General features: G+C 39.9%; 1 protein-coding gene across 1 annotated transcript in view; it reads right to left on the reverse strand.

Moving 5' to 3' along the window:
* Window positions 1–24,128, reverse strand: part of C2H8orf34 (chromosome 2 C8orf34 homolog) — a 252,748-nt gene that overhangs the window by 53,117 nt on the left and 175,503 nt on the right. The window contains exon 8 of the mRNA XM_065397933.1: window positions 23,883–24,018. Coding sequence (XP_065254005.1) covers window positions 23,883–24,018 — 136 coding nt within the window. The remainder of the gene's footprint in view (window positions 1–23,882; window positions 24,019–24,128) is intronic.

Below are 24,128 nucleotides of genomic sequence, written 5' to 3' on the forward strand. Positions count from 1 at the left end.
TGATCAACAAGAATCAAATTGCCAACAAGAATCAAAACTTCCCTTGTCACTGAGTTACTCTAAAATGGGGGTTTCTAACATCTTCCAATCCAAGGGTCCTCTGAAACTTTTTAGGTGTAAACATCTTACTAGAGAGATTGGCTCATGGATCACCTGGAAACCCCCCCCCCCCTGTTTGCCAATGCACAAATGGCATCCCAGGGAGAGCTTCATCAAGCCTCTCAATATAAAAGTTACAAGAAAACATTTAATGCATTATGAAATCTGTGTTTTACTGTTATGTAGCAGCTGGAAAGAAAGAGGAAAGCCACCGCCATATGACCAGTCAGCTCTCCATGGACCACCATTCTGACAGCCATCACATGAGTCACCAGATTGAGAATTGTTGTTACAATCTAATTTCCAGTTCTGACATAGTGTTGGGAATGGTATTCTTTTATACATGGGGTGAACTTTGACTTCTTCCTTTTTTGTCAGACAAATTCAGAAGGCTGTTTGTATTTTGCAGAGGGATTTAGTTTCCTCATTTTTCATATTAGCTTTAAGGCCTGACTTCACAGAGAACCTGATCTGGGATTCTGGAGTCTACACTTCTGAGATGTTTCCTTGACATCGGTTTTTAGAGGGAAGCATCATAGTCTAGTTGACCGAGTATGAGACTGCTATACAGGAATTTCTGAGTATTAATTCTGGTTCTGTCATGCATGCCTAAAGTTAAGTATCTAAATCCATATTTAGGTACCAAAGTACATGGCCTCATTTTCACAGTTGTTCAGCTCCCACGAGTACCTTGCCCAGCTGTAAAATAAAGCTTATGTATGTCACAAGGTTGCTGTGAGGACTAATTATGTTTTCAAAGTACAGTACATGTATGAACTATAGTACTCTATAATGAACATAAGAACATCCATATTAGGTCAGACCAAAGTATCATCTAGCCCAGTAACCTGTCTTCCAACAGTGGCCAATGCCAGGTGCCCCAGAGGGAATTAACAGAACAGGTAATCATCAAGTGATCCATTCCATCGCCCATTCCCAGCTTCTGTTATAGTCTTGGCCTTCAGAACATCATCTGGCAAGGAGTTCCACAGGTTAACACTTCCTTATTTACTTTCTCCACACAATTCATGATCTTATAGACCTCAATTGTATCCTCCCTTAGTCGTCTCTTTTCTAAGTTGAAAAATCCCAGTCTTATTAATCTCTCTTCACATGGCATCCGTTCCATACCCCAATAATTTTTGTTGCCCTTTTCTGAACCTTTTCCAATTCCAATATATCTTTTTTGAGATGGAGCGACCACAGCTGCACGCAGCATTCAAGTTGTGGGCGCACCATAGGGTGACCAGATGTCCCGATTTTATAAGGACAGTCCCGATTTTTGGGTCTTTTTCTTATATAGGCTCCTATTAACCCCCCCACCCTCCCCATCCCGATTTTTCACACTTGCTGTCTGGTCACCCTAGCGCACCATGGATTTATATAGAGGCAATGATATTTTCTGTCTTATTATCTATCCCTTTCTTAATGATTCCCAACATTCTGTTCGCTTTTTTGATGGCCACTGCACATTGAGTGGATGTTTTCAGAGAACTATCCACAATGACGCCAAGATCTCAAGATCTAATAATGGTTAAGCATTATTATTATATTACTGGTCTATCACACTTCTTCCTATCAGGGAAGTGTTTACAAATTACAGATTCTGAATACAGTCCTTTTTATAATTTGTGTTTTCAAATACCTACATTTTAGTGTAAATTTCATGTCTCAAATCCCTCAAATCTTTGTTATGAATGTTTTCTATGGCTCTGACAGAGGAACTTTGTCATTGTGGGTGAAAGGCAACTGATTACTGTCTAGAAAACTGAAAAGACTTTATCTTTGTACTGTACATAAACTAATTTAATGTTCATTTAGAATATGGTAAATTATTGTGCAAGCCCATATTTATTACGACAATTTTAAATCCCTATGAGATCTTTGAATAAAAGACACTACAGAATTCAGTAATAAAAGTTAGATTTTTCAAAAAGACCTATTCTGTAATCTAACCCTTGCCTCTACAAGAGCAGGATTGTTCATTAAAGTACAATCTTCCCTTCTTTCAAATCCTTCCTTTACATCTAAAGTTCTTCTGCAGATCCGTTCAATGATCACTCCATGAGACCTATTTTGTTTTAAGTTTGAACAGTCAGCCAGTGTATCATTTGTTTCCAAATTGCAGTCTGCTTTAATTACATTACAAACTTCTTGAATCAGATTTTTTCTAAGTGCGGGTACAGCAATCACCACGCTGTCAGCAGCACACAATAACTAATCAATTATCATTTTAATAAATACATGTTGTAGGGCTTCAGCATACCAGGATTAAAGTCCAAGAATGAGATTTTTCAAAGTAGTTTAAGGATTTACACACACCTTCCGATATGCTACTTTGAAAATCTCAGTCTTGATTATAAACAGTAGCCTCCTTTTTTTTAGTGCTCAGAATTTCTGAGGACAGTTTAGGTAAATTTTGATGTTTAGTGCTTGATACTTGAGTGTGCCCAAAAATATGGTACTTCGAGACAGCTTGTAAAGGAAACACTCACTTCTTGAGCACCTCCTTGCAGCTGGGTGAGATACTGTAATCTTTTGCCCATTCCTGGCACGCTGTAGGTTGTCGACCTAACCACCTTGGTTGTCAGAGGCCATGGCCCTCCAGCTGGGTCACACAGTCAAAACGAACCCCTTACGGGGTATTAGAGTCTAATAAATAAAACAGTATTTTCCCTCACTAGGGTCTACAGCCCTGACTCTGGGCCCTTTCTTCAGGCTTCCAAATAAGCCCTGTTCCCTCTCGAGGTTTATGCCACTTTACCTGTGGCCCATGGAAGAACCCGGGGCAGCCCACTACTCCACATAAGAACATAAAAACGGCCATATTGGGTCAGACCAATGGTTCAGCTAGCCCAGTGTCCTGTCTTTCAACAGCAGCCAATGCCAGGGAATGAACAAAACAGACAATCATCAAGTGATCCATCCTTTGTTATCCACTCCCAACATCTCAGAAACAGAGGCTAGGGACACTCAGAATGGTGTTGCATCCCTGCCCATCCTGGCTAATATCTTCCAGGAACTTATCTAGTTCTTTTTTGAACCCTTTTGTAGTTTTGGCCTTCACAACATCCCCTGGTAGAGAGTTCCACAGGTTGACTGTGCATTGTGTGAAGAAGTACTTCCTTTTGTTTGTTTTAAACCTGCAGCCTATTAATTCCATTGGGTGATCCCTAGTTCTTGTGTTATGTGAAGAACTAAATAACACTTCTGTAATAGGAAGACAGCCTGAGACATAAGCCCTTGTATTAGAGGTCTGGTATGAGGCAGTACTTGCTCACCGAATCTGGCAAGAACAGGGCTAATATTGCAGAAATACACGTTCCTAAGAAGTGCTAGTCACAGAGTACTCATGCAAACACATCCCAATATCAAGTGATACCAGAACATCCCGATATCAAGGATGGTACAAAAACATTCTTCAAGGATAACAGGGAACACACTGACCCCTCCAAAAAGATAAGGTAAGAATGACAGTATGTAATAGAGATGTTTAAATCAAACCAACATGTACAAGGTGATGAGTAATAACTAGCCATGTCGGGGGACAGTAACTACAGTAACTATGTCAGAGGGGCAGTACTAACTTGTTTGTATTGGGGTATAAAGATGTATCTCAGAGGGAGTATCTTTGGCCTAGGGAGGAATGGAAAGTCCCGCCATTCACTGAGCTGGTTCACTGTTATGGGCATACATGTATTAGTGATATCCGATAGAGTCTGCGGGATACTAGTACTGTGCTTCGTCAACAATAAACCTGGCTGGATGTCTTCATCCCTGAATGGATCTTGTGGTCATTGGGCGGTTCGCTCAAGGTCTGCCATGCCAGTTGTCTGCACAGGACTGGGGCAGCACACAGAGGGCAACCCGCCCCCCCCCCCCCAAAACATCTAACCACAACTTCCTTATTCACTTTCTCCACACCAGTCAAGATTTTATAGTGCAGCCTAGTGGTTGGGCAGGGGTGTGGCAGGTTGGCTTCCTCCTGGGTATTCCCCTTTCTTACTCCCTCTCCGCACCCTGCAGTGGTCTGTCCTTTCAGTGACTTAGCCCTCTAGTCAGGTCATGTTTTCAAATCCATATATATAAAGAGTCCCATAACAGGGAGATCTTTGGGATTAAGCAAGCAATCCAGGTCTTCCCCCTTGAATCAGGGTCTTATGGTACAGACTCTTGTATTTTAAGGTGTTCCCCCAAGCAAGTTCCCCACCAAGGGACAGACCTCCATGGTTGTCCTACTTTAGGAGTGGGTAGGGGAGCTTAGACCACTTCATAGAATATCAGGGTTGGAAGGGACCTCAGGAGGTCATCTAGTCCAACCCCCTGCTCAAAGCAGGACCACTCCCCAGACAGATTTTTACCCCGGTTCCCTAAATGGCCCCCTCAAGGATTGAATTTACAACCCTGGGTTTAGCAGGCCAATGCTCAAACTACTGAGCTATCCCTCCCCACCACTTCATCATCTCCACCTGGCTCCAATCCAGGGTCCATTGGTAAGCAGATCAGGTGCTATGCAGCTGTCCCCCGGATCACTTTCTATCAGTCCCCTCTGTTCCCACAGGGTAAAGAAAGAATTAAACACAAAGATAAAGTGACTAAACTTCAGAGAGTCACAGGTCCCTTCTATGTAGGGTTGGTCAGGTCACTAAAGCCACACCTCACGCAGCAAGAGTTCATTCTCAGGAGCTCAGAGTGTTGTCTGCTTGCAAGTGAGCTACTCTGCTCCCCTTTTAAGCTCCTCCTCCAGCCTGTGCATGCCTTGCAGGTGTGGCAGGGTGGAGCTGCCTGGGCCCTTAGCAACTCCGTAACTCCTTCCTGTCTTGTGTGGGGTTTGTACTTGCTGGTACAGGCCAGTAGCAGACTACTTCCCACTTTGAGCAAGGCAGGAGTGGAAAGAGATGGCATGCTTAACGGGTGTTTCTTTCTCTGCACTGCTCTTGGGACAGTGCATTGCAACACTACCCCATCTGCAAGGTTTGTGGCAAACCCAAAATCTACCCCTTAGTCTTTATAGTTTTCCATTTGCTTGTGTCAATGCTGGGGATAGCAGACTGTGTGATGGAACTAGCTACCTTTCTCTTACTGTCACTCTTCCTCAGAACTTGTCACATTTGAAGGAAAAATAGATCAGTATTGTCTGCCAAGTACAGATGAATTCATTGTTTTTTGCTGTACTCAGCTCCAGAATATTAGCCCCTGGTACGCTGCATTATTCCATTCTTTTGAAGTGTCAGATATAGCCATGCTGTTTTCAAATGTGTCCAGTATCTAATAGGATAGCTGTTTATACAACTTCATTTAGACTGCTCTTTGATAATATCTAATGGGTGCTATATCAATATATTAGAAGAATGGATAGATTGATGGAATACCTTAGGTACCATAGAAAGAGTGAAAAAAGAGACTGTGATCCTATAAAGTATCTTCTTAAATTAAACCAAAATCAACACAGCAATATTCCAAGCTCTTCTACATTTTGTCAGAAATGGTGTCACATGTTTGGGTGTGTCATTACTGCTCTATGTGGATGCACAGGCGCTGAAGTTTTATGAACATAACAAAAAAGGAAAACATTAAAGACCTAATACATTCCATGATAATATTTCAACAGACATTCAAAGATGTTTAGCTATGAATGAGAAACCTGTAATTTAGAGATTCTTTTTCTCCTCTGATTCCTTTCTGTAGGTTTAAATAGTTTAAATTTTCATTTGCCATTTCTCGCTGTCTCTCTCTCAGACATTGCAGTGTTGAATTAGAATTTCCCTGAGGCAGATACACGCATCACTCAAGGGAGGTCATGGGGCAGAGATCATGGAACAAAGGTCTTTAAAGCCCAAGCTTTCTAATTTTAGGTTGAACAAAAGTGTTCAGAAAACACATTATTTCCTTGTACCTCTCCCTAGCAACCAACCTTACCGCACCACTCACTTTGCTCCAGGCTACTCATTCCTTATACTGACTTGCCTATAATATGCCAAGCTTATTTTATTCTTTGTTTTAAAAACAGTCTGATCTCATTTACATTGGTGAAACCATCTCCAAAATCCTGCTCTCAGTTACTGTGGTGTAAATCCAGAACAACTCCACTGAAATCATCAGTGTAAATGTCAGCAAATTTTGTTGCATTTTGTATGATGCAGCAGTTATACTGAGTGATATGATATGATTATTTTTGGGAGAAACAAAGTTCTAGGTTATGGTCACACTGCCTGCAGAATGGCTTATGCCTGGTCTACATTTAAAAGTTTATCAGACTATGTTGGTCAGGAATGTGAAAAAAATCATACCACTAACTGACATAGCTATGCCGGCAAAAGCCTGAGCATAAACACAGTTATAAAAAGTCCTTTTGCTAGTACAGTTTATTTCATTTGGAGAACTGGTATAAGCAATACAGGCAAAGTGTTTTTGTCAGCATAAGCTGCATCTCCAATAGGAGGGTGTGCTGGTATAGCTATACTGGCAAACATTTTCCTAGTGCAGACAAGGCCTTCACATTAACACAGACAAATTGAAGATTAACAAACTATAAGGAAAAGTGTCTTAGAACTATAAGGGCAAAAAATAGATGTACAGAATTGTGAAGTCAAAGAGCATTGAGAGCACTTGACACCTCACAAAACTGGGTCACCAGTGGGAAACTCTATAAAATGCTTCATTGTTGCAATAAAAACAGTGCCATATCTTCTATTTTCATTATAAGCCATAATTCAGGAAATAGCTCTATTATAAAACAGATCATAAAGATATTTGGATTAAAGCAATACAGGCCACTTAATACAAATGGAAGATCTTCTGATGTTTAGCTGCAAGATTAGAAAAATAATTATATAGATGGTTAACAATAGTTTCCTAACAGAATTTTGGAGATTAATATACACACAGTAACATGAGCAGCTTAGCCCCTGGCTACTACTTATGATATTATGATAGGGATTTGTAATTTTTTTAAATAGGTGGTGCAAAATTCTCAAGCAGAAGAGACAGTGCTGTTATTGCTGCTATAGGTTCTTCAAGCAGAACTATTCGGTATGTAGAGTACACACGTTCTGAGCTCGATGCTGATATTAGGCACACACACACACACACACACTTTAAAGAGGGTTGTTTCACATTGCCTTGCAGCATATACGGTAGTGGTGTAACTGATTCACAGAAATAAAGTACTCTGTTTGCAATCTGCTCTCCTTTTACAAATGAAGAACATTATTTTTCAGTCAATTTTTCAAAGATCTGTGTGGACAATATGTTTCCGTGCTATCAATGTTTTATTCTGAGCCATAAATGTTGGTAAAGCTAGAATATTCACTTGCTGAGCAAAAGTTAAACATGGACATGGTCTGAAAAATAATCTTTTCTGTGTGCCATTTGCCTCTTCAAAATGTATGAATGTGGTTCTTTGTGCATTTAAATAAGTACATTCTGCAGCTCTTTCTGAGTAGAACCAAAAGTGGAAATACATTTCCCAGAGTAAGGAATCCATAAAGAGAGTGAATTATCTAATCCTTTTACAAGATGGGGAATTAAGCCTTTCTAATAGCAATCTTATTTGCTTCTGGCTTCAAACCATTATCTCAGAGGAGAAAAATTGCAATCTTTGTCAGTCTTTTCAGATTTGGCACTCTTTCTTCTCCTGTGATTTTTTTTTTTTTTTTTTTAAGAGCTGCATGAAACTGTTATCCAGCTATTCAGATTCTAGCAAACAAACCTCTCCAAGCTTGGGAGCTCTGTGCCATTTGCCCAGGATGGTTTGCATCCAGCAGACACACTGAGGTTGCTGATATTCATCACTAGAGTGCTTTAATACAGCACCAAACTGAAAGAGTCCACTGACACTGGCATGAAGAATTAGTTTGCAAGACACATTACGAGGGCTTGACCTTTTAAATTGGAAATGTGTTTCGGATTTTGGGGAGAAAAGAGGAGTGTCTTTTTTGAATTCTACACCTGAGAGAAAGACGGGGTAAAGGGATGACCACTTGCTTCATTTTATATATGTCAACCTGTTAAGTGAGGCAGAGTGACAAACAAAGGGCAAATAGTATTCTATAAATATGCAACTTTTAAATATGCTTAACAACTGTTTCAAATTTTGCAAATCAGAGCCGGTATATTTTTAAAGAAACAGCAAGTAACTACCACTCTCTTCTATGCTTGGGTGAATGTGTTTTTAATTTGATATTTAAAAGTTTTCTAACTTTCCTTTCAGTTTTATTTTTTTCCCCACCTGGCCTTATGCTACAAGAAACCATGTTAGAAATATTGTTCAGCTGTGGCTAAGAGAAAATATTGTAAGGAAATATTTATTCACATTATTGTATGTTGTAATGTTCCTTGAGAACAGTCAAAGCCAGGAACTAATCTGCAGTCATTAAAGTTACAGTAGAGTTCCCTCAGAGGCGAATTTAGTGCATTAAGTGCCAAATTTCCAAAAATAACCACCTAATAATAACATGCGTGTGTGCACAATTAAGTAATTGTACAGACTACAAGTGCTTCACATACAACCTATTTGCACAAGTGCAACTTTTACAAATGCAACTTAAATATACCTTTTTTGAAGATTCAACACTAACTGCCCCAATTATACAGTGAGAATTTTATACCATTTGTATAACCATATTAGTGCCTCATTTTTTATAATGTTAGATGTTGAACTCAACATGCACACATTCATTTTCTATTTTTAATATATACATACACACATATATACACACACACACCCTTACCCCTTCAAAAGAAAGGATCCTTGGACTTTTCTCTTACTGATTGATAATTATTTCTGCCCAAAACAACAATTATATCTCACATGCTCAGCTTCAGATTAAATAATATAGTAAGACAAACTCAATGGGAAAAATTTAATCTCTGAAAATATTATGTAGTACAAGGACATGAACCACCACTCCCCCCATTCGATCCCCTTTCCCTTTTACAGAGATCTAAGCTTCAACTGTAAACAGAGTTTTCTTGACAGCATACAGAATTCCTGATAACACATCATTTCATGGAACTTCTCAGCGCTTTGAAACTGTTGCTGGTGAATTTATCCAGTGGAAAAATCTAGTAATGACTAGGGGGGGAAAAATCTGCCTCCTGAGATTCTGGCTGAACCACTGACATAAATCTCATGTCTTATTGTTTTTTTCCCAGGATATGGCTAGGGTTCTGAAAATAGAGAGACCCAGTCCCTTCTTTTTAAAAGGGAAGTTCACAGGGAATTCCCCATGAAATTTTTTGAAGCATAGGATTGAAACTGATTATGGTATCTGGTGCATTTTTCAAGTCACTCTAAAATAATTTGAAAGTACAGATTATACCCTTTGATTTACAGATAGCAAGATATTGAAGGGCAACACCCATGATAGTGAGAAAGTGAGCAATCCTGACAGGAAAAAGCAAAAGAGCAACACTTCGATACTTTAGCAAATTAATCAATTAATTTTTCAGAATTACTTTATGTTTATAATTTGCGATGAGTGCTAGAACCAGTCAAACCTTTGTTGGGCTAATGTTTTTCCTCAGTGTGTTTCTCTTCTTTTGAGGGCACTGAAATAACCTCTCACACAAGCAAATAATGTAATTGCTAGGACAGCAAATGTGGTACCAAACTGGTGTAATACTCCAGAGAGGGAAAAGAAAAGATGAAGTGGTTTCTTTAAGCCATATACAATGCCTGTGAAGCCAAAGGAGGCACAACAATATACCCTTGTTTTGGTCATTCATGGCTAGAGGTTGGGAAACTGGGGCAGAACAAAGAACCAGTCCTGAACCACAGCCCAAACTGAACTGAATAGAGCTGATCAACACTTTTTGACTGAAAATTTGACACAAGGTTTTGCCAAAACCAAATTTTTTACGAGAAAATATTATTTTGGACGATTTTTTTCAACAATGAATTTGGAAACAAAATTAAAATTTTGGTTTATTTCAAATCGAAATTTTCATTTCATTACTTTTAAAAAAATTATTATCAACATTTAAAAATGTGTTCCTTTTTGCGATTGAATGCAATATAATAAATGATGTTTAGGGTTCCCCTCTGTCCTTCCATCCCGAAGTTTCCTTTTTCTATTCTGTAACTTTTCAAAACTTTAGAACTTTTCAGAAATCGGAGGAGTGACAAAATAATAAATGGTAAACAAATTTTGCTACTTTGTAACTCTTCCAAAGCTGGAGGAAACTGAAAAATCACAGAATGGCAGAGGTAGAGAGTTTCATTTGTCCTTTTGTCATTCTGTGAAGTTGGAGATGTTTTGAAAAGTTACAAAGGGGTAAAAGGAAAAAGAAAAGAAGTGCGGAAAAATCTAGACATCTTTCATGCTACTGCATTCAGTGGCAAACAAAGGAAAACCAAAATCCTAAATATTGAATTTTCAAACAAAATTTCAGTTTTAAAGAACTTTAAATGATCTCAAAATTCACCCAGGTTAAAATAAACTCCAAACAAGACAAGACATTTTGAATCCCAATTGTTCATTTAAAATTTTTCCCGGGGGGAGAAAGCAGACTTTTTAAACTAGCTCTAGAACTAAAACTTTAAAATAAAAAAGATAACTCTCTCTCTTTAAACAAAAGCACTTTTACTTCTCTGAAATCCATTGTAGCATTTCAGCAAGTTTCACAGTCTCTGCTTAGATGTCTGCTATGTCTAGATCTGTACAAAAGTTCCATTATAATCATAGGACTGGAAGGGACCTCAAGAGGTCATCTAGTCCAATCCCCTGCACTCATGGCATGACCAAGTATTATCTAGACCATCCCTCACGAGTATTTGTCTAACCTGCTCTTAAAAATCTCCAATGATGGAGATTCCACAACCTCCCTAGGCAATTTATTCCAGTGCTTAACCACTCTGACAGTTAGGAAGTTTTTCCTAATGTCCAACCTAAACCTTCCTTGCTGCAATTTAATCCCATTGCTTCTTGTCCTATCCTCAGAGGTTAACAACATTTTTTCCCTCCCTCCTCCTTGTAACAACCTTTTATGTATTTGAAAACTGTTATGTCCCCTCTCAGTCTTCTCTTTTCCAGACTAAACAAACCAAATATTTTCAATCTTCCCTCATAGGTCATGTTTTCTAGACCTTTAAATCATTTTTGTTGCTTTTCTCTGGACTTTCTCCAGTTTGGCCACATCTTTCCTGAAATATGCTGCCCAGAACTGGACACAATACTCCAGTTGAGGCCTAATCAGCGCAGAGTAGAGCGGAAGAATTACTTCTTGTGTCTTACTTACAACACTCCTGCTAATACGTCCCAGAATGATGTTCGCTTTTTTGCCACAGTGTTACACTGTTGACTCATATTTAGCTTATAGTTCACTGTAACCCCCAGACCCGTTTCCACAGTACTCCTTCCTAAGCAGTCATTTCTCATTTTGTATGTGTGTAACTGATTGTTCCTTCCTAACTGGAGTACTTTGCATTTGTCCTTATTGAATTTCATCCTATTTACTTCAGACCATTTATCCAGTTTGTCCAGATCATTCTGAATTTTAATCCTATCCTCTGAAGCACTTGCAACCCCTCCCAGCTTGGTATCGTCCACAAACATTATAAGTGTACTGTCTATGCCATTATCTAAATCATTGATGAAGACATTGAACAGAACCGGACCCTTGACTGATCCCTGCAGGACCCCACTCATTATGCCCTTTCAGCATGACTGCGAACCACTGATAACTACTCTCTGGGAATGGTTTTCCAACCAGTTATGCAGCCACCTTATAGTAGCTCCATCTAGGTTGCATTTCCCTAGTTTGTTTACGAGAAGGTCATGTGAGACAATATCAAAAGCTTTACTAAAGTCAAAATATACCACGCCTACCGCTTCCCCCCATCCACAAGGTGTGTTACCCTGTCAAAGAAAGCCATCAGGTTGGTTTGACATGATTTGTTCATGCTGACTGTTACTTATCACCTTAACTATCTTCTATATGTTTGCAAATTGATTGCTTAATTATTTGCTCCATTATCTTTCCGGGTACAGAAGTTAAGCTGATTGGTTTGTCATTCCCTGGATTATCCTTATTTCCCTTTTAATAGATTGGCACAATATTTGCCCTTTTCCAGTCATCTGGAATCTCTCCTACCTTCCATGATTTTTCAAAGATAATGCTATTAACCACTCTGGTTTGGGGATTTTATTATAAAATCCAACCACTTAAATTCTATCAGGTTTACAAAAATTACTATAAGGAAAAATAAGATGCTGATTAAATCCAAGGATCAATAATCTAAAAAGATTACAAAAAAGAAGCCTAGAGGATATGTCATCTGAGATGCTCAGCATCCTCCATTCCAAAAGGATAAGCACTAAGAATTATTACATATCAACATAAACCCAATTAGGTAATGGCAAGGCAAGAAGGTACAGACACAACCAAAGGTCTTGATATCATTTGAAGAAGCAAGATTCACAGTTAGTTAACACTCCAAGTAAAAGCGCTGATCACAGTGAGATTACCTTCCCCCCCCCCACCAAACTAACTCAATATCAACCACTAAGTCAGAAATAAATTAATTGCTGCTATACTGAAGCCATTTCTCCCCATAGTTTAGGAACATTAACATATATATCCCCCCACACACAATACCAGGGTCAGCATCATGATTATGGGGAGGATTTGCATCATTACTCTTTGCACTACACACTTAATTTAATCAAGTAATTATAGATAAAAATGTATATGAGGGGGCTATCTTTAGGTCTCTGACACTCTTGCTGCAGAAGTGGAGTCAAGCTGATTGTTCCTCTAAACTGTTGTAAGCAGTTTACATTTTCAAGGGTATCTTTACAAGGAAATGGCTAGAAATTTACTTTTATAAAAGAAAAACAAAGATGCAGTCCCTTTACAGATTTACATAACAGGTTGCACATTAGATAAAACACATTTAAATTTATATATGGATAAACTAGACTCTTCAATTGCTTGAAGAAAGTTACCACTGCAGGGAATGAATCTAGCAGGCAAACGGGAATCATACTGATGCAGAATGAAGGTGGCTTTAGGGAAGATATTAGAGAAATATCAGAATTGACTCCACCTACTTTTATCACATGATCTTATCACAGATTTTATAAAGAGAGGAAAATGCAGATCAGGGCTTAGTGGGACTGCTGTTTTTGCTCTCCCCCCCTCCCTAATTTCTAGTAATGTAAGACACACCATATCAAGGATGTCAGCTACAGGGGGGGGGGGGGATACAATAACTAAACTTGCAAAAGCCTTTAGTTGCCAGCAGTGTGTTGGGAAGAAGACACTTCACATCCCCAGTGGCCAGGCACTCCTCTACTTAACTCCATGCTCTCTTTATCATCTGAGCCTGACACATATGGTCACACACTATTAAGTATACTTAGTCCAAAATAAGGGAGAAAAGATTCTTATATGGTTAAGAGCCAGTCAACCCCAGAAGAGTTTTCAAAGGGGCATTCTTTGAAATGCTTCCGATTAGCTGCCATCACCAAAACAAAGCTCAGCCAGGGAGAGAAGGGCCTTTGGCTGAATAATCCATCCCACACTCACTCCTAAACAGCATACGGGAGACAGGGAAGCACGGAGATGGAAAAGGGATAGAAAGGAACCCCATCCCTTTGATCACGGAACTCCCCCACGACAATGATGTCATTGGCTCCATCATCTGCTGACAGGAATTCAAAGGAGAAGAGCCTTATCCAACCCTGTGCAAAAATCAGGTTTGGGAGAGAACTCAAGGCCCAATGAACAGTCATCTCCCCTGTGAGGGACCTGCCCAACTCCAACAGCCCAAATGGCACCACAGAGAGGCAAATGCCCATCCTATCAGCCTCTCCTTCTAGAAACAATGATCAGAGAAGGCCAGCCACTACCACATAAATAATGAGAAAGAGGGCTAGCCAACTGTATGCTGAAGTGAAGGCTGAAGGAGCATTGTCGGCCATCTCACCTTTCCCCCAAAAGACAGCGACAAGTAAGGGTGGGAAGTCCTAGATGGGTCCAACTCCATTTAGCCTCCTTTCTTTCGTTTCTATCTCTATTCCTCCTAATGTAGATAAATGCTTTGGCTAATTTCTCTGTTGCCTGGTATTTAGTAGTACTATTTGTGTACAGTACATAAAGTAGCATGGCATCAATCTCCTTTTCTGCTTGTAAACTGTTGTCTATATAGCTCGTTATCAAATTTTCCAATAGGTGGTTTCTCAATGACCCCAAGTCCTACTAGTGTCTTTTTGTGATATTATAATACTGCTGCATACAGATTCTCTCTCCATAACATTCTTAAATGCTCAAGTAAAATTAACAGTAGAGTATTTTATTTCCCAAACAATTCACTATTTTTGTTGGTCAGCCAAGGAGAGAACTGTGTGCTCTTCGTCCAGCTGGTCTCAGATCAAAATATGGAGCAAATTTATTGTCTGAAATACACATTTGTATGCAACCAGTGTTCTCTTCTGACATTCTTGTTCAGAATCCCTCAAACTTGTGGCTGGGTATGTTTTCTATAATCCCATTTCTTTTTTAATCACATGCAACCCCTTTTTGTGTGCTACTGATGTTAAGAAGAATGAATGCACCCTTGCACTATTAAAAACAAAAAGCGTCTTACTTCCAAGAATGTACTGGCAAGATTCCACAAGTACAAGATTTAACTTTTGAGCATGGCAGCGGGCATATAAGGCTAATGGGTGGTCTTTCAAAAAAAGCCCCTTAACTCCATTGAAATGGCTGCTCAGTGAAGTACACTGGCTTTATCTTATACCTGATCAACAAAAGCCTTATAGAGTACATTGTTTGCAGTATTGTTGTAGCTGTTTTAGTCCCAGGATATTAGACAAGGTGGATGAGGTTATATCTTTTATTGGACCAACCTCTGTTGGAGAAAGAGACAAGCTTTCAAGCTACACACGGTTCTTCTTCAGGTTATAGAGTAAATGTCAATTTCTTTCACAGTATTACTGAATGTGTTACAGAAACAACAGGCAAGTCACAAAATGTAACAAAACATAGATGCTTCTCTGCTAATCTGTAATTAGGCAAATATTGAACCCATATGTTTTTTTTCCTTACATGTGGGAGATGTCTGATTATGACTCATCAGCTAAAACTAAAATTCCTGAACCAGTAGATATAAGATCTGCTGTAAAGTGAATCAGACCATTTTGTGAGTCAGCTGAGAGATTTATGCCATTTCATGGAATGCAATTATTTATTAGATAAATGTTGACAAACATTTTACTCAAATGTTTTAAATCAAATTTATTCTCCCTATCTAAAATTGCCTTTGCTAATTCTCTTCTCTGTGATCACAGAAAACAAACATTTCAAACTACAGATATTTCTATATGTCCCTGATTTCTGCAATCTATGAACCTTGCTTTGTTTCACCTTTTGAATTATGTCACCCTTTTGTTCAAATGACTTAATATGATGTCTAACTTGCACTGTGGTTAGTTTTTGAAGAGCTCTGGGAAAAACATTGTTCTATTACTATTTTCCAGTTTGAAAACCCTCTTAAGCTGTTATACATCTGCATTTCTCTCCCTGAGTGTGAAACATCTATATGGAAAGCAGTAAGCTCTCTGTTTCTAGTCTGTATTCTAGTCAACAAACCTCTTTATCACTCTGAAGATTTAAGCCCCTCTTCTGTATCATAAAATTTTACAAAGCAATTTGGTGTGATGACTTGAACGAGACCTACATCTTTATCGTCCGTATCTCTAGGAGGAGAATGTTACCTTTTATTAATAGTACTGATCTTGGCCTTGATATACCTATCAATTGAAGAGGATTAATGAGGGAAATTATCAGCATTTGAGGTTTAGAAAAAAAAGACCTACCTGCACATTCATCAATCTAAGGAGGAACGTTTTGCAGTTAGTTCAAATTATGCCCATGCCTGGATATTTCTAGACTCCTATTTCCTGCACTTCCTAAGAAAGCTCTCACTTTCTCCTGAGAGAGCAGTCAGGACCTTGGAGCATGTACTGAAAAAGAAGCTCTTTATGGGTAATCTTTTGTTACACAGTGGATAAAATGAGATGATGATTATGGCAAAGAATTATGGTAGAAATTTTATAAAAATGTGTATCATATCCACAATCAGATCAAAAGAATTAATGATGAAGAGGCTACTACTGAAAAGCATTATTGCTGAACTCCTGAAGTCATCTACATAAATCCCTCTCAGAACAGTTCTGCAGTGTCACAAAGCCTCCTCTTAGGAAGACTGGAAACCTCTAGGAGACGCATCAGAGTGTGCCTTGGCCTAGGAGTCGAATTGGAGCAGGGCACATTTTAAAAGTATAGGAGGGTGAAAGGACCTGGATGTGCAAATGCAGGGGTAAAATTACATTTTTCTCTGAGCCAAGATGCACATTTCCCAATATTTAAACCTCTGCCAATTAAGCAAAAAATGCATAAGTGAAGAAGTCCTATTCATTCCACAAGCAGCCAAAATACCTATGATAAAAGGTAACCTGATTTGACAAGTCTCCTACCTACAAAACTTCCACTGAAATTAAATGGGAGTATTCACTTTAAGTCACTTTATACAGCTCCATTATTACAAGCCATAAAATGGGTGAAGTTAAGGGGAACACACTTACCTGTTTAACTATATCTAAAAGTTCTAATAACTTATATTAATTTGTATTTATTTTTCCATTTTTAATTTTTTTTTTTACAAAGGGCCCCACTACCATGATCAGGGTGCATATCTATAAACACAGTATAGGTCAATGTGACCCTAAGAGCACCCCAGTGCCAGAGGACAAGGGGCTCCCTGGTATGTAGCAGTGAGATTCAGCTGTCCTGACCAGCTCAGTGTTGTCTTAATCTATATCTAAAAGGTATCACGTAAGGTATCATATGTGAACTGGTAACACACTGGTCCATTACTATTATTGCAGGGTGCACGTACAGGTGATAAAGGAAAAAATATAAATATGTGCTAGAAATATGTTCTTAAAAATGTGTTTGGCATGTAGGGCTTACGTCACCCCACCCTAGACTAAGGAATGTGGACCAGTCTGCTTGAATGTGTCCCCAGTGTAAATTGAACAAGGAGAGGCAGTGAAAGTACATTTACAGAAAAGTTAAACAAAACCATCAAACTAGCGACTGGGGGAGATGGCCTCCTAACTATTTTGACCAGGGGGAGGAGACTGCAAAAATTAACATGGCGTCAGCTCCCTGGTGGACACAACAAGCTGAGCCCCCAACAGGGTTTCCTGACTTTGAAACAAAGATAAAACCTTGAGGATGTAAGCAGGGAGGAAAAGCCATTTGGGCATCCTTCATCTGAAGAGACAATTAAACTAAGTGCTTTGAGCTCTGAGTTGGATCCTGGTTAAGCACTGCCATACTGGAAGAGCAACTGTGGTGAAAAAAATCTACCTTGAACAGAAGACTCTAGTTTGTTAAGTTAGGTTTTAGTCTTAGAAGCATACTTTTACTTTTGTTTGTTTGTAACCATTTCTATTTCCATTCCTTCTATTTGGTATCACAAATATCTGTTTTGTGTTAATAAACTTAACCTTGTTTTATTACACACCCCTCACAGTGCAGTGTTTCAAACTGAAGATTAAAATCCTCAGCCAAACTAACAGTCTGGTGCTGTGTACTGTCTCTTTGAAGGAGCAGTGAACTTGATAAGGTTTTGTGAGTGCTACAGTGAGAGGGGCTGAGCACAGTAGGGGAGACGGGTTTGGGGAGACTTGGGACTGGAAGGGCTGTTGGTATCACCCTGCAAGGAGTAACCAGGCATTGTGCTGTGAAGCAGGCTAGTGATATCAGAGCTCTGAGTTAAAGCTGAACAGCACAGAAGCACCCAGGATAGGTGGTGACACAAGCCCTTACTGGTCTAGGTGAACCCCAAAGTTTCATGGTGTAATACTACAAACATTAATTAAATAAAAATACCCTTCCCAAAACCTTAAGCAAGAACTCAGACACAGAAATAGGCACCACAGCATGCCCCGAAGGCAAATAAACGTAGGCTTTGACATACTGACAAGGGAGTTAAATTCCACTAAACACCACGGAATGTTTGCAACAACTCATTGAAAGACTTCAACGACCTTGCTGGAAAACAGAGAGACAAAGTGGGTGAGATAATATCTTTTACTGGACCAGCTTCTGGAAAGAAGTGGTCTGCCAGGTAGCTAGGACCCAAGACAAAGGGTCATAGGAATAACCGAAACGTGGTGGAACGGTAGTCATGACTGGAGTACAGGTATGGAGGGGTATGTGCTGTTTAGGAATGACCGGAACAAAGGTAAAGGTGGAGGAGTAGCATTGTATGTCAATAATGAGGTAAACTGTAAAGAAATAATAAGTGATGGAATGGATAAGACGGAGTCTGTCTGGGCAATACTCACATTGGGTAAAAAAACTACTAGAGCCTCCCCTGGGATAGTGCTTGGGGTGTGCTATAGACCGCCGGGATCTACCCTGGATATGGACAGAGAACTCTTTAATGTTTTTAGGGAAGTAAATACTAATAGGAACTGTGTAATCATGGGAGACTTTAACTTCCCGGATATAGATTGGGGAACAAATGCTAGTACCAATAATAGGGCTCAGATTTTCCTAGACGTGATAGCTGATGAATTCCTTCATCAAGTAGTTACTGAACCAACAAGGGGGGATGCCATTTTAGATTTGGTTTTGGTGAGTAGTGAGGACCTCGTTGAGGAAATGGTTGTAGGAGACAACCTTGGCTCGAGTGATCATGAGCTAATTCGGTTTAAACTAAATGGAAGGATTAACAGAATTAAATCGGAGACTAGGGTTTACGATTTCAAAAGGGCTAACTTTAATAAATTAAGACGACTAATTAGGGAAGTGGATTGGACTAACATATTTATGGATCTAAAGGCGGAAGGCGCCTGGGATTATTTCAAGTTGAAGTTGCAGGAGCTGTCGGAGGCCTGTATCCCGAGAAAGGGAAAACGGATCGTAGGCAGGAGATTTAGACCGAGCTGGATGAACGACCGTCTCAGAGGGGTGATTAAGAAAAAACAGAAAGCGTACAAAGAGTGGAAGAGGGGAGGGATCAGCAAAGAAACCTACCTTATTGAGGTCAGAGCATGTAGAGATGGAGTGAGAAAGGCCAAAAGCCGTGTAGAGTTGGACCTTGCGAGGGGAATTAAAACCAATAGTAAGAGGTTTTATAGCCATATAAATAGGAAGAAAACAAAGAAAGAAGAAGTGGGACCGCTGAAGACTGTAGATGGAGTGGAGATTAAGGATAATCTAGGCATGGCACAATGTCTAAACGAATATTTTGCATCGGTCTTTAATGAGGCTAATGAAGGGTTCAGGAATAGAGGCAGCGTGACAGAGGGGAATAAAGGAGGGGGGGGTTGACATTACAGTACCCGAGGTAGAAGCCAAACTCGAACAGCTTAAAGGGACTAAATCGGGCGGACCGGATGATCTTCATCCAAGAATATTAAAGGAACTGGCGCGAGAAATTGCAAGCCCGTTAGCGATAATTTTTAATGAATCTGTAAACTTGGGGATGGTACCGTTGGACTGGAGAATAGCTAATGTGGTTCCTATTTTCAAGAAGGGGAAAAAAAGTGACCCGGGTAACTACAGGCCTGTTAGTTTAACATCTGTAATATGCAAGGTCTTGGAAAAAATTTTGAAGGAGAAAGTGGTTAAGGACCTTGAGGTCAATGGCAATTGGGACAAATTACAACATGGGTTTACGAAAGGCAGATCGTGCCAAACCAACCTGATCTCCTTCTTTGAGAAAGTAACAGATTTTTTAGATAAAGGAAATGCGGTGGATCTAATATACCTAGATTTCAGTAAAGCGTTTGATACGGTACCGCATGAGGAATTATTGGTTAAATTGGAAAAGATGGGGATCGATATGAAAATCCAGGGGTGGATAAAGAACTGGTTAAAGGGGAGACTGCGGCGGGTCGTACTGAAAGGTGAACTGTCAAGATTGGAGGGAGGTTACCAGTGGAGTTCCTCAAGGTTCGGTTTTGGGTCTGATTTTATTTAATCTATTTATTACTGACCTCGGAACCGAATGTAGAAGTGGGCTGATAAAGTTTGCGGATGACACAAAGTTGGGAGGTATTGCCAATTCGGAGAAGGATCGGGATATCCTGCAGGGAGACTTGGATGACCTGGTAAACTGGAGTAATAGTAATAGGATGAAATTTAATAGTGAGAAGTGTAAGGTGATGCATTTAGGGATGACTAACAAGAATTTTAGTTATAAGCTGGGGACGCATCGGTTGGAAGTGACGGAAGAGGAGAAGGACCTCGGAGTCCTGGTTGATTGCAGGATGACTATGAGTCGGCAATGTGACGTGGCCGTGAAAAAAGCTAATGCGGTCTTGGGATGCAATAGGCGAGGTATTTCTAGTAGGGATAAGGAGGTGCTGCTTCCGTTATACAAGGCGCTGGTGAGACCTCATTTGGCGTTCTGTGTGCAGTTCTGGTCTCCCATGTTTAAAAAGGATGAACTCAAACTGGAACGGGTGCAGAGAAGGGCCACTAGGATGATCCGAGAAATGGAAAATCCTGTCATATGAAAGGAGACTTGAGGAGCTCGGTTTGTTTACCCTAACCAAAAGGAGGCTGAGGGGGGATATGATTGCTCTCTTTAAATATATCAGAGGGATAAATACCAGGGAGGGAGAGGAATTATTTCAGCTTAGTACTAATGTGGACATGAGAACAAATGGATATAAACTGGCCGTCGGGAAGTTTAGGCTTGAAATTAGACGACGGTTTCTAACCGTCAGAGGGGTGAAGTTCTGGAATAGCCTTCTGAGGGAAACGGTGGGGGCGAAAGACCTCTCTGGCTTTAAGATTAAGCTTGATAAGTTTATGGAGGGGATGGTTTGATGGGATAACGTGATTTTAGTCAATAAGTCAATAACGTGCCATCGCTGGTAATTAGTATCAATGGTCAATGTGGGTCTGGCTGGAGAATCTTGCCCAAATGCTCGGGGTTCTGCTGATCGCCATATTTGGGGTCGGGAAGGAATTTTCCTCCAGGGTAGATTGGCAGAGGCCCTGGAGGTTTTTCGCCTTCCTCCGCAGCATGGGGCAGGGGTCGCTTGCTGGAGGATTCTCTGCGACTTAAAGTCTTTAAATCATGATTTGGGGACTTCAACAGCTGAGTCAAGGGAGAGAATTATTCCAGGAGTGGGTGGGTCAGATTTTGTGGCCTGCATCATGCAGGAGGTCAGACTAGATGATCATAATGGTCCCTTCTGACCTTAAAGTCTATGAGTCTATAAGTTTTAAAGACGTGTATCAACATACTGAATTGCACTTGGAAACCAATAGGAAACTAAAGCAGTCTTTAGAGTACTAGCATAGTATGCTTCCTGTAGCTCACTCCACCCAGTAGCTGGGCTGCTGGATGTAGAACCCACTGGAGCAGTCCATTGTGGAGAAAACAAAAGACATGGAGGCATCTGCTTCACCAAGTACAGAGGAGAAAAATGGCTCTCTTCCCAACTACTGTGTCATGAGCAGCTGAAGCTCCAGTAGTATCCCTGGACCTCGTACCTTCTTGAAGAGAATGATAAAGTCCCCTCAACACTGAGGGGAATGGCAATTCCCATCTTTAACTTTAGAGCTTTCCCCCAATGGCATTGGGGTAGAAAGGTCTATGGTTCCTTGGAAGCTTAAAGAGGCTGATGAACAGCAACAAGAGCCAAAGGAATGGAGGCAGGTGTTCAGATACTCAGGTGATGAGTATGGGGGAAAACATAAATTTTCAGACAGGTACTCTCTGCCATCACCAAATGGAGCTGGGAGAGGGAAGTGTACAGATCAACCCATAGGTGCATATGAGCACTATTTGGCACACATGGGGCCCAGCAAAGCTGCATTTATAACCCTCCTTCACAACTGTCCCCTCCCACAGTTTTTGAGTCAGCACTGAATTAGCCTTTAGGGGAAAACCTCACCAGGGAAATCTTCAACTGCCCATCTAAGGCAGTTCTAAAGGTCCATGTGCACCATTAGAGTGGTGCAGAGGGGCCCTAGAGTAGGCCAAGATTTGGCTCAAAGATTCAACCCACTGAATAGGGGTGAGTTGGATTTGGTGGCCAAACAACAGCTGTATGGCTCCTAGAATGACTTCTTGCCTTATAAGAATGCCACGGCCACTATGGTAAGCAGGACATGGAACTATTCATTTTTAACCCTTAAAATAATAAAGAGATGTGAAAGGTAATATGAAATTACAACAACAATTAATTTCAATGCAATCATCGACACCAAATGTATCAATTCAAACACTTCCAAAGGTAGGTTTAACCTCACTCCTTAAAAATAGATCCATATAAAGTATTTGTATTAAATCTTTGTACACATCTACATATAGAAAACCCAAACCTTCCTAATTTACTTGTTACCAACTTTTAACATATGGATGAGCACTGAGTTGAGAAAATGTAAGTTACTACATATTTGGTTGTTTGGAAGAATATTGCACAATATTAGCATTTTATTCCCTAGGATTTAGGAAGATGGTCATCAGTACCCTATTTTAGTCATTTCCTCTCTAGAGTACAGTACTATATTTTAGTCATTTCTGAAGATACAACACCTCGCCACCAAAAGCAAAATTTTTGAGAATTACAGGCTTTACAGCTCACAGTGTTGACACAGCTGTGTTGACAATGCTGCCATGTAATTCTCAGAGGTATCACATCCTGGGGACAATGTGGTACAGCATGGGGATTTAGCATGCCTGTGGGTATATTAGGAGTACCAGCAAGTGTTTTCAAATCAACATCCCTAAACCTGAAGAAGAGCTCTGTGTAAACTTGAAAGCTTGTCTATTTCACCAATAAAAGATATTGCCTCACTCACCTTGTCTCTCTAGTATCCTGGGACCAACATGGTTACAACAATGCAAACAATCCCTAAACAGGTGTCATTTTAAAAAGCGATAATCTTAAAATGGAAAAAACAAAACTAGGGTGGCACACGCCAAAACTACCAATTTGATTTCACCACAGGTTATTTCTATATACAAGTAGCTAATCCCCTCTAAAACAACACAGAACAGCCAGTGGCAAAGGCAAGGAGAGAAAATTAGCAAACCTCTGTATTGGTCTTGTTAATCTATGCCATTTACCTAAGGGTAAAAAGACTAGTTTTGCCATTTAAACAGGCTTAAATCCTTCTTCTAAATGATCTTGTGTCTACACAGAGAGATTAAATCTAAAATTTAAGGCATTTCAACTAGTGTTGCATTCTTAGTTGACTTGGCTTCAGGAATACCAAGCTGTTTGTATGCCCTCATACTGGAAATACAAAAATTACTTCCACCTACCAAAATTAAAAAGGGTTCAAACTGATTAAAGTATTTCTAAGAGGTGAAACAGGATGAGATTATGAAGTGTTAAGATGCAACTTTATGAAATCGTGAACTGCACCTGTGCAACTAAACCTCCATTTATACAGGTGCTTTTAAATTGATTTTGAACTGCTAAATTCCCTGATTCATCTCTTGAAAAGCCACAGAAGCTCAGATAACTAATGAAATTCAGAAAGGCTTAAAATAATTTCAAGCTGTGAAGTAAGGCTCAAGACTACCTATACTCTGATTCATTGTTGATGTGAACTGTATCACACATTACACAAAACTCAGTTGCCAAAATAGGCCGAAGGATAGCTAGGAGCAAAGTTATTTTCCTTTAGCAAAGAGGCGGTCACTCCTTGACCCTTAACTAAGCATAGTAGTTATCTAAAAAAGCTGGGGGAAAGAATCTACTTGTTATTATGACTGGCTATTGTTTTACCTGGCACACCTTGCGCAGATGTTCAACGTGACCTTTGCCTGAGGTTCAGCAGGATGTGCGCTTCGAGTTTGATTAAATTTACTCCCAGAAGTCATCACACTGGTTACTCCTTCCATTCTTAAATCATCAAGATCCTCTATAACAACACAAAATGTGTGGATGAACTAAATTACGCTGTAGAAATTTTTGCAACAAATAAGGGTATTTCTCCTGTAGAGTCAATAAGGAAATGTTAGAAGTGAAACA

Source organism: Emys orbicularis, chromosome 2 (genome assembly GCF_028017835.1).
Source record: "Emys orbicularis isolate rEmyOrb1 chromosome 2, rEmyOrb1.hap1, whole genome shotgun sequence".
NCBI classification, from domain to species: domain Eukaryota; kingdom Metazoa; phylum Chordata; order Testudines; family Emydidae; genus Emys; species Emys orbicularis.